The sequence below is a fragment of the Coenobita brevimanus genome, chromosome 100 (assembly GCF_032717465.1).
Source record: "Coenobita brevimanus isolate Jiangsu-jjx chromosome 100, ASM3271746v2, whole genome shotgun sequence".
Lineage (NCBI taxonomy): Eukaryota > Metazoa > Arthropoda > Malacostraca > Decapoda > Coenobitidae > Coenobita > Coenobita brevimanus.
This window is the reverse complement of record NC_137053.1, coordinates 5,067,815-5,079,879: the sequence shown is the minus strand read 5'-3', so window position 1 is coordinate 5,079,879 and position 12,065 is coordinate 5,067,815. Positions and strand designations below refer to the sequence as shown.

General features: G+C 41.4%; 1 protein-coding gene across 1 annotated transcript in view; it reads left to right on the top strand.

Annotated features, from left to right (window-relative positions):
* LOC145414688 (coiled-coil domain-containing protein 6-like) overlaps positions 1-10,899 on the top strand; it is a 52,456-nt gene extending 41,557 nt beyond the window's left edge. The window contains exon 8 of the mRNA XM_080284206.1: positions 9,971-10,899. Within this exon, the coding sequence (XP_080140332.1) occupies positions 9,971-10,213 (243 nt within the window). The 3' untranslated portion in view covers positions 10,214-10,899. The remainder of the gene's footprint in view (positions 1-9,970) is intronic.
* Positions 10,900-12,065: the final 1,166 nt, after the last annotated feature.

The window sequence follows — 12,065 nt, the reverse complement described above, 5'->3', positions numbered from 1 at the left end:
CTGCCCTATCAATGGGTGTATAATGGCGGGGCAGTTACAGTGCCAAGGCACGCTTGGAGGGTGTCCCTGTAGCTGTCCTGTCAGGGTGTCCTGAGGCCACTACCACAGCCACAGGTCAAGGCTGGTGGGCTAGGGATTTTGCCTGGGCCTGGGCCTATGCAGAGGGTGGGGCCAATGACATGTCTCTCACCTTCTTATTTTTCTTACTATAACTAAGTTAAAGAGTGTAATTCAAAGGAAACCTGAGGACATTAAATTGCCCAGGGGGATCAGGGCGGCTTTGTGAAATGTGAGAAGTTTGAGGGGTAGAGCAGGGGAAGTGGTTGAGGTACTGAGTAGTTGGTGGGTGCATGTGGGATGTGTGCAAGAAGTCTAGTATAGGAGTGGATCAGCCAGAAAGATTGCTGGGAGGGATTGTTGCTTTAAGTTGTTTTGGCAGGGTAGGATAGATGGAGATGGCAGTGTGTTGGTTAGGGAGAAATGTGTGGAATATGTCATGAATTTTTTGAGAGTAAGTAATAGGATAATAGTAGTGAAAATTCTGTTCGGTGGGATGATGTTTGCAATTATATAGGCATTTGCTCCATAGGCATGCTCAGATGAGGTAGAGAAGGCTAGATTTTGGGATGACGTAATACATGTAGTAAGTGGTATGGGGGATGATGAGATTGTAGTATTAGGAGGGGATTTAAATGGTCATGTAGGTAAAGCAGCTCAGGGATATAAAGGAATACATGGGGGATGTGCATATGGTTCAAGAAATGAGGAAGGGGAATGGATACTCAAGTTTGGGGAGGCAGTGAACATGATTGTGTGCAACACACATTTTAGGAAAAAAGAGAGTTGATTGATTACATACGAGTCTTGGGGAAATAGCAGCCGGATTGAGTATTTCCTGGTCAGGAGGGCTGATAGGAGGTTAGTAAGGGATGTTAAAGTTATAGGGAGTGAGGAGTGTGTGCAGCAACACAATTTACTGATATGTGACTTGGTGCTTAACCCCCGTCCACCGGGTAATGTGTATACGCATCATATTTTGGCTCTTACAAGCTACCAGGTAGCGGCTATACACGCAGGTGTCTTCCTGCCATTGTTTGAACCAGCCGCCATTTCATCTCGCCACCAAAGGGTAGGGAGGGAGTCCCTCTGTACCACGCAGGTGATAGTCAGTCTGTCCCTTGCCTTTGCCAGGTATACAATGCTTTCTTTAGGTTCCTCTTTGATTCCGTCCGTGGCGCCTATAGCCAGTTGCATCATCTACCCCAGCCAAGCCTCTCTCCAAGGATACTAGAAAGGGTCTCAGTGATAGTGCCATAAGACATGTCTTGGATGCAACAGTGTCTAGTTTATCTAGCTGTGGAGTAAGTTATCACGTTGAAAGCAAAGCCATGGTCAGCAACGCAGGCAGATGCCTGAACACATCCTTCTCTCACGTTGCTCTTGCTGCGAAAATTAATTCTCTTCCTTACATCATTACTCATCAGTGCAATGGCCTAGAGACATGGGGATGCTTTCATTTGCAAGAGGAAGAGTTGATGAGTAAAATGGTCTGTAATTCGTTTCCCTAGGTTCTATAGTTTCCAAAATATTAAGGTTTGAAAACAAGCAATTTTCTGCAGTTCAGAAAAATTGCCTGTAGTGAGGTGACAGCTTTGTTAAATACAGTGCTCCCATAACATCCACGGGGGTTAGGTAACAGAGACACCCGCCCATGTTAAAAATCCGTGGATATCTGCTGCCCCCCTTAACCCTTTAACCGCGGGTATTGTTTTGGTCTGACTGTCCTCTCCCGCGAGGGTTTCAGCCAAATGTAAACAAACCTTTAAACCTTAATAACTCTGCACAGAATAAAGCTAGAGAAAAAAATAAGGTACCATTAGAAAGTACTAACCTTCAGCTTTCCATTGATGTAGGTTTCATGACTTTGTTGACTTTCACAGGACGGGCAGTGCCGTTAGAAGTGAGGGGTGTAAAATCACTATTTTTCGCTCACACACCATTACCTTCGCTCATACACCATTACCAAATGCCAACCTCATTCTGATAATAATACTATAAACATATATGAACACTGCACATACGATAAAAACCCACTCTGTGTTCACTGAGGCAGGTAAAAGGCACTGTAATTACCCGCACTTCACTGCCACATCAGCGGTGTTGTAATCACTATTTTTCGCTCACACACCATTACCAAATGCCAACCTCATTCTGATAATAATACTATAAACATATATGAACACTGCACATACGATAAACACCCACTCTGTGTTCATTGAGGCAGGTAAAAGGCACTGTAATTGCCCGCACTTCACTGCCACATCAGCGGTGTTGTAATCACTATTTTTCGCTCACACACCATTACCAAATGCCAATCACATTCTGATAATAATACTGTAAACATATATGAACACTGCACATATGATAAACATCCACTCTGTGTTCACTGAGACAGGTAAAAGGCACTGTAATTGCCTGCACTTCACTGCCACATCAGCATGTGTTGTCACTCTCACAGCTGGACAGATACTGATGCGTGCTTGGTCAGGGGTGGGGTGGGGGGCCCAGGGGGTGGGAGGTGGGGCCCCAGGGGGGGGGAAGAGGGAGGTGGGGGTCGGCTGGAGTGAAAGAACTTAATAGCTACTCTCCCTTGAAACAATTGGCGCACGGAAAAAACGCAGGGTATTCAAAATATTCACAAACATTCGAGAATGACACCCGCGGTTTGGTCCAGTTTTTGCAACGTCATTCTGGAATGACACCCGCGGTTAAAGGGTTAAAAACACCCCTGGACCCCCCTTAACCCTTTGGCTGCAGTAGCTGTGATGACAGCGTACTGACTGTGCTCATTGCGGAGAAATAGGAAAAAAACTGTGTGTTTTCAGCTCATGGTTTAACCCACTTGTTGTTAATCTTGTGAAGTAAAATATTTGTCAGACAAGCATCAATCTTTCTACTGTTGTTTGCAACAAACTGCATGTCCATAGGCACTCCAAGCACAGAGAACGATTTGAGAGAATACAAGGTGTGTTTTGACTGATGCAGGGAATAGCCCAGGGAGGCGGAAATTTCCACCAAACCACAAGATTTTTTCCATGCCAAATAGGGTTACAGCCACATTACCTCATCACAGTAATTGCAATGATAATAAAATTAAAACACTTCTAGCCAGTTTCTCATGATTTTGTTGCAATATTCCAGTGTTTACGTTACACATTAGCGAAACAGTAATGATGTGAGGAAAATCATTACAAACTTTATCAAACTTCATGAATGACTTTTATTACCACTTACTTTTATAAAGCTTATTGATATAATGTCGGGAGTCATTTCATAGCATAGTTGCACAGTTTGCAACCGCAAAAATATGACTTTTATTACCACTTACTTTTATAAAGCTTATTGATATAATGTCGGGAGTCATTTCATAGCATAGTTGCACAGTTTGCAGCCACAAAAATATTCGCTAGCTAATGCGCTTAACATCATGACTTCTCTGATTATCACAAATAAATCACTAAATCACTTGTATTTTATCACAGTAGTTCACAATAGAATATAAAATAACACTTTTAGCCACTCTCCTATGATTTCAGTGTGATTTGGGTGCGTATTGCTTCGTATTATTTACGAGAGAGAGAGAGAGAGAGAGAAAGAGGGTGGGGAGGGCCGCAAACCAGTTTAGACCAGCTCATTGAGGAGTACGAAAGAGAGAGAGGGGGGGAGGGCAGCAAACCAATTCAGACCAGCTCATTGAGGGTATGTGTACACATGTGCATGTATGTATGTATACTATTATTTAATACTGCTAGAGTAATTGTCAGTGTTTAAAAGTTTAACCCCAATAGTTGGAGTCACTCATCCACCAAAGTAATTTTTTTCCCATAAGTTACATGTATCAATTAGTGCGATATCAAATAGTGTTCGCCCACACATCCACCATATAGGCGCATTAATTGGGACCAACTTGTCTTTACAAACAATACAGTAATAAGGGAAAGAAAAGCTATAAAAACAGGTAAAATTTTCACTATACCTGTTCTCAATGATGGGAGGAGGGTCATCAGATTCATCAGGCATTTCAACCATTACAAGCTGATTTCTGATTAGACAATAACGGAGGCTCTTACACACAAAGCTTTGAAGGGTTTTCTCTTAAACCTGGGGGACTTCTTGTTTGTGGTGATGTCAATTATTGGGTTGACAGTCCAAAGTCAAAACCATTTTCTTCAGAATTCCTTGAGTTGATCACCCAGAACAATTTTTTCAATCATGTGAGTAATCCAACTCATGTCTCAGGACATGTCCTTGACTTGATCTTGTCCCCTGTTGGTTGCAGGCGCGTATCAGATGTGGAGGTTGACTCATTTGACCCCCTCGTCGCTGATCATGCTCTGATCACTCTTAGTTTTGATGTCCTGAAATCCCCTTCATATAAAAAGGTCATCAGGTTCAGAAATTACAACAATGTTGACCGCCAGTTGATGTGTTTTGAAATTGATCAACATTTAAACTCCATCGATTCTTCAAGTCTTTCTTCTGGTGAATTGGTTAATATTTACAACAACGAGCTCAGGTCAATTTTTGACCATTATTGTCCTGAGGTAGTAAAAACAATCACTGTACGTGATAATTCTCCGTGGTATGGTCCATCCATTAATTCTTTGCGTAGACAACGTAGAAGGGCAGAACGTGAGTGGCGCTTGCAGCGGACTGAAGTAACTCATTTGCATTATATTTTTGCGAGAAGAGCAGTCGTTCACACTGTAAAAGCCCAGAAGGCTAGGTATTGTCAAAATAAAGTAGATTCATGTGGTGGTGATAAAAAAAAACTGTCTTCAGTTATGAACAATTTGGTTGGTCGGAGGAATGTAATTGTTAAACCAACTTCTGTATCTGATGCCCAATTGGCTTCTGATTTTGCTTCATTTTTTACAAGTAAGATATTTCGCATAAGAAGTGATTTAGACAGCAGTTCTCCTAGTGAAGCGTACTCAGTTGACTTCCAGCCACGGTGCACCGGGAATCATTTGCTTTCAACATTTCATCCGCTGGATGTAAACAAAGTCAAATGTTACATCAGAGAACTTTATAAAACATTTTGCTCACTCGATCCGTGTAACATGTCACAACTGCCTGATGTGTATGAGCACGCTGCAGACTTTATCTGCAACATAATAAATAGGTGCTTCTTAGAAAGTAATTTTGTGCAGTCTGAGAAACGTGCTTTGCGTAGGCCCCTAATTAAGAAACCTGACCTCGATGTCGAGAGCATGACAAATTATCGTCCCGTCTCTAACCTGTCTTTTTTATCCAAGATTATTGAGCGGGCCATACTCGATCAACTCTTACCACTACTGGAACACAACAGAGTTGTTCCTGTTGTTCAATCAGCATACAGAAAATACCATTAAACTGAAACTGCACTAACAAGGATTCAGAGTGATTTGGTGGCAAACACTTGTAGTGGGATGTCCTCCCTCCTAGTTCTATTGGATCTGTCTGCAGCTTTTGATACAGTAGATCATAAACTATTGTTGGATGATCTGTATTTTTATGGCATTCTTGATAGTGCCCTTTTGCTCCTTAAGTCGTATCTGTCGGACAGATCTCGGAGAGTGGTTGTTGATTACGCTAGCTCTGATTCTGCTCCTCTTCTATTTGGAGTCCCTCAAGGATCAGTTTTGGGTCCATTTCTATTTACTATCTACACAAGTAGTTTATCGTCTCTACTTGATGCTCATGATGTGTCCTATCATTTTTATGCTGATGACACCCAGCTCTATGTTAAGATGTCAGATATCAATGATACTAAGACAAAGTTTGAATCTCTAATGTCTGATATTAAGATTTGGATGGCTAAGAGGAAACTTAAGCTGAATGATGGTAAAACTGAGATCATCATCATCAGAGGAAACAGAAGGGGTGATGCCACTGACAATGCCCTGGCTTTGAACATTGGCATGTCACAGCTGCATCCAGTCAGTTCTGTTCGAAATCTGGGTGTTTATTTTAATTCTAAGTTAAATTACAAAGAACATACTAATCAGGTTGTAAGAGGGTGTAACTTGCATATCAGAAATCTGTACTCTGTGAGAAAATTCCTGAATAGACGGTGCCTCTTAACATTGGTCCATGCAGTGGTCTTGTCTCGTGTTGATTATTGTAATTCACTGTGGGTTGGTCTTCCAAATAATATACTAACAAAAAGTTCAGTCTGTGTTGAACAGGGCGGCACGGCTTATCTTTGATCTCCCCCCGAGAACCTTAACTACCCCGTTTCTGATTGAGTTGCATTGGTTACCAGTAAAGGCTAGAATTGAATTTAAACTGTGTCTTATTACATTCAAGTTCTTAAGTTTGATGAACCAAAGTATCTTGCTGAATTGTTAAAACTCCCATTGACACGCCCGGGTGTGATGTTACGCAGTGAAGATGATTCCTTGCGTCTCGATGAGCCAGGAGCCATTCACCAGTCATCTTTCTCTGATCGTTCTTTTGCATATAGAGCCCCTAGATTATATAACAGATTGCCATTGTCCATAAGACAACTCTCTACTGTTGAATCCTTTAAGAGACAGCTGAAAGCCTTTCTTTTTTCAAAATGCTATGACCTGGAGAGAGGTACTATGACGGATGATTATAGGGTTTAATTATTGCCACTTTCATGTATATATGATGTAGCTTGTATTATATACAAGAAATGTCACAGTTCTTGTAATTGTAAAAATAATGTATGTGTGTCGAGCACTAGTGAATTCCCAAAAGGAAGAACTGGCGCTTTTGAGAAACAAAAGGCCAGATTATTATTATTATTATTATTATTATTATTATGACCAACCAGTCACGGAGCTTTCCCCTTTTATCAGCTGGTAAACACAACAAAGCCCTTCGCTGCCAAGATTGCAAAGAACATGGAATAAAGGAAAGACTCCCAGCCCATCCTAATTTTTCCCCTGATGAATTAATGGCATTAATAAATGAAGTGGTCAAAAGGAAGTGTGTTATATTTGATTCACTGAATAATACCATCACTAAAGCAGCCATGAACTGTGCCTGGGATAATGTTACAATTGCAGTGAACAGTGTCAGCAGAGTTCAACGAGATAAAATTCCTTAGTAAATCCGGCCCTGGTACTGTATCCACCTGTGGATATTTAAAACCGTTTATGTTACATCCCCTCGCAGATATTAAAACCGTGTATGTTAAAAACGCGGTTGTTAAGGGATGTCTATTGCCTGGCGTTTGCGGGTTAAGGAGCGGGTGATGAGAAAGAGGAGCTGTGCACCTAGGAGGAAAATATGGAAGCTGGAAAACCAAGCAGTAAGGGATGCCTTCTATAGTGAGATGAGGTGAGTGGTGCCTGAGCACGGAAATGTAGACGGAAGTGTTAATGAACAGTACAGAGCCCACAAGAGCAACCTCCTGAGAGTTACTGATTCAAGATGTGGATGGACAAGAAGCCCACCAAGACATAAGTGACTTGGTGGTGGGATGAGGATGTAGAAGCTGCAGTAATGCAGAAAAGAATGCTTTTCAGGGAATGGTAGAAGGGTGGTTACAAAGAGGAATACTTGGCTGCCAAGTATAGGGCTAGAAGTGAGATATACAGGGCAAAGTCTGAGTCACAGAGACTTTTACTTGATTACCTAAATCGTGTGGAAGGGATGAATGTGATTTTTAAGGTGGCAAATCAGATGGAGAGGGAGAATAGGGATATCATAGGTGAGCAATGTGTGAAGAATGATGAAGGAAGGGTAGTGGGACAATGGAGCTATTAAAGACGCTTAGAGGGAGCATTGCAGCCGGTTGTTGAATAAGGAGTTTGACTGGGACAGGGAGGGATTGGAGTCAGCAGATCCAGTCTTTTGCCCTTGACCTTTGATTGACGCTGCTACTATGAGCGTGGCAATAGGCAGGATGCAGATGGGGAAGGCAGCAGGTGTGTCTGGGTTGACTGCTGAAATGTTGAAGGTCTCAGGAGATGTAGGAGTGAGGTTAGTCACTGACCTGATAAATATGATTATATATGACTGTGTTGTCCAAGATGATTGGCTGAAGAGTGTCTTTGTATATGTGTACAGGGGGAGGGGTGGTGCCCTGGAATGTGGAAATTATAGAAACATAATGGTTTTAGACCAGATAATGAAGGTAATGGAGAGAGTTCTAGAAGGTATGATTAGAGAAAGAGTGAATATTGATGAGATGCAGTTTGGGTTTATGCCTGGCAAAGGGACCACTGATGCCATATTCATTGTTTGACAGCTTCAGGAAAGATATATAGGAAAGAATAGGGAACTGCACTTTGTTTTTGTTGATTTGGAGAAGACCTTCAGAGTTCCTAGAGAGATGGTGAAGTGGGCAATGAGAAAGCTTAGGATTGAGGAGTGGTTGGTTAGGTTCATTGTGGCCATGTATGTGAGTGCTCACACCCAGGTAAGGGTGAATGAAGATTTGAGTAATGAGTTTTCTGTGAATGTTGGTGTACATCATGGGTCAGTCTTGAGCCCCTTGTTGTTTATTGTGGTACTTGAACCCCTCTCACGTGACTTCAGAAATGGACTCCTGTGGGAGATGTTATATGCTGATGATTGGTGTTGATTGCATAGAATGAAAGGGAGGCAGAGGAAAGATTCAGGAAGTGGAGAGATGGTATGAGGCTTAAGGGCTTAAGGGTAAATGCAGATAAAATAAGTGATGGAATCTAGGGCTGGTGGCGGTACTGTCAAAGAAGAGGGAGGGTGGCCACATGTGATTTGTCACAAGGGCTTGGGAAGTAATTCCATCTTGTGCAGTGTTTGTGGTATGTGGGTGCATGAGAGATGTAGTGGTATTAGAGGTAGACTGCAAGATAATGCTTATGTCATGTGTGCAGTGTGTCTGGGAGAGCATGTGGATATTGTTAGGTGTGAAAGGATTGAACTTGCTGTGAGTCTCTTGAGTGTGGAAAGGTTTCATTATTTAAGGGACATGTTATGTGCTGGAGGTGGGGCAGGAGCTAGCTCTGTGGCTAGAGTGAGGAGTATTTGGAAGAAGTTCGGGGAGCTGTTTCCTCTCCTGACATTGAGAGGGCTCTCCCTCTGTGCTAAGGGATCTTGGTATGCAGCATGTGTTTGGGAGTGTAATGCTGTATGGTAGTGAGACCTGGGCAGTAGAGGAAGAGGATATTTGCAGTCTTAAACGTACAGAAATGGCAGTGATTAGGCGGATGTGCAATACATCCTTGAGCGCAAGGCCTGGGGGAGCTAGGTTTATGATGGTAGAGTTGAGAGGTAGGATGAGACTGGAGGGTATTGGTGTTGTGATGAGGAGAGGTAGATTGAGGTGGTGGGCATGTGGAGAGAATGGGGGATGATGATTGGGTGCAGAAAGTGAGAAGTGTTAATCTTAGGGGTAGGGTAGCGAAAGGTTGACCGAAAAAGACCTGGGACGAGGTCATTGAGTGTGACCTCAGAGTTAAGGGACTAAATAGGGAAGTTGCCAGTGATCGAGCAGCATGGAGAGCCACCAGTAGGTGACCAAGGCCAACACCTCCAAGCATGTTGGAGCCTTCAAAAACAAAACGATGTGTATCACCAAGTGACACAAGTTGTAATACTCAGGTGGAAACATTCCATTCCAAATGTAACTAGGAAACTTAAAGAATTACTCTCTTCTCTTTTTCCAGAAACTGAGTAGCAGTTGTCCCATATTTTCTTATAAGTATGTTGCAGTTCAGAGGTTAGTTAGAGAAAGGAAGCAGTTCACACTTTCATTATCTTGCTGAATCTGGGATGATTTTTCCATCCACCACCTAAAACACTTGTATGTGTCTTCAGATGGCTGCAAGCCCTTTTCCTGAGAGTGTCTCCAAGGAACTTTTGGCTTTATAAAAACCTGTTTTTATTTATTATATATATAATTTTATAAATTTTCACTTTCTAAGTCAATTTTCTAAAGTCACACTGTGTAAAAATATGCCTTTTTCAGTTCCAGAGACATGGTACTCGACCTTCCCAGGAGAGATTTGTGAAGCCCATTGCTCCTCCTCCCAGCAGCTCTGCTTTGCTGGCAGCAACTGGTACCACTCCTCACCATCCCCCTTCTACCACACCAGCCCCTACCTCTAACCCCACATCACACCACCCCCCTCCCCCTGTCCCAGCCCCCCAACTACCCCCATCTCCTCATCCCGTTGCTCCCCCCTCACCAATGGATGTGAGCCGCAATTGATGGAGTAGGGTTCATTTTGAAAGTGGTTCCATTGTCCTGTGGTCACTAGAATGGTTGCTATCAAGCTTTATATCATGATAGACTCAGAGCATATTATTACTATTCAATTTCTTCACGTAACTGAATTCTGAGGGGCACATCTGTTGTGACAATTGTGATACAAGGGGTTCCAGTGTGATGTGAGGTAAGGAGCAACTATAATATGGAGAAACTTGACCAAGTTTCATTTTTCCACTTGTCTTTTGTAAAAACTAGTTGGTTGTCATTGGTGGTCAAGGATTCTGCTGTTTAAGCAAAAATGTGATAAATTTATTGGCTAGCAGTAGAATGAAAAACAAAGTGTACTGGGATGAAATGGAAAATTGGTACTAAGTGTAGAGGGTCTTACCTTTAGTAATGTGTAAATGGAGTGTTACGTGTTCTTTTTCTCTGTCTCAATTGTGATATCAGAACTAATCATTGGGTGAACACTCGCCCTGGTCCTCACACGGAACTAGTGCAGTCTTGTTTCCTGTGGATGAAGTAGTACCAGTGTTATGTAATACAAGCTGATCAAAAAGTTAGTTTACCCAGTTTGATACATTCCTCCAATTTATTTTATGTACTTTTTTTTTTTGTACTTCATTATTGTTGTTATTTTTATAATTATTATTATTATTATTATTAATCATCATCATCATCATCATCTGGACCTCCTTTCCCCATGAGGAGCGTAGAAGCCCGGGGCTAGGCAAGTTGGTCCTGACGTTTAAGGTGAGAGGAAACATTATTACCTTCGTAAACGTAATTGTCATTACCGGTATATTATTATTATTATTATTATTATTTTATTATTATTTTTATTATTTCTGACTCAGAGTCATCTGTGGCCACTGTTTATTTCTATTATGCCCATAAAGAATGAATTTAAAAATATTAGGGAGAATTTAGCATTGTTCATCTAAATGCAGATATTTGATTGAAATGGAACTAGCACATCTTGGTAAGCTAACTTTTGGGTCCTCCTGTAAATCTCATCATCGAGATGGTAATTTTGCATCATCAAGTTTTGGGATTAAGCCAATGTAATGCTGTAATTAATGCACAATATTTTCTTGCAAAGCCAAAGTATTGGCTACACAAAAATTTTATTATGCTGAATGTTGCTTGATTTGGTGATGGTGTCCATAAACTGGTTGTGTCTCACCCAGTTCTAGGTGTAAGGAAACAAGCCCAATGAGACTCCAGTGTTGAGAGTGATGTTATATTTTGGTTTCATGTTCCACATTTATGATTTTTCAACAGTTTATGCAATTAATATAATCATATTACTGATGATCAGTCTTGTTTTCGACACTCGATGCACTAGAATAATTTTTCATTCTAGACAGTGCTTATGTGATGTAGATAGTTTCATTGCAGAGTGATGTATGGCATTATCATCGAGTATAGTTAACATTCGTCAACCATAGTCAGTAATATGCTGAAATGCTGTCTTACAGAGCCTTGGAAATGTGTAGCACATGAAAGTGTTTTGGAATTACAGCTTACTTGTGGACTCCTCTTTGTATTAGATTATGGTAATGAGGTGTCATGCTTACCTCCAGCTGAAGACTAGAACAAATGCCCCTAACTTGAAATGTCCAAGGTGAGCACAACTATATATATCAGAGCTCATCTTGCAGAGCTTTTAACTCTTAAACCTAACTACAGTATGATTTTATTCAGCATAGGAGACACCTTTTGTATTGAAGAGGTATATGAAAGCTATATTAAACTCTCTAGTTTGAAAAGTCTCCAAAGCCAAGTAAAATTGTCTGGTGGTAGAAAGAGTGAAACAGAAAAGGACATCATCATGAAGGGGTTGAAACAA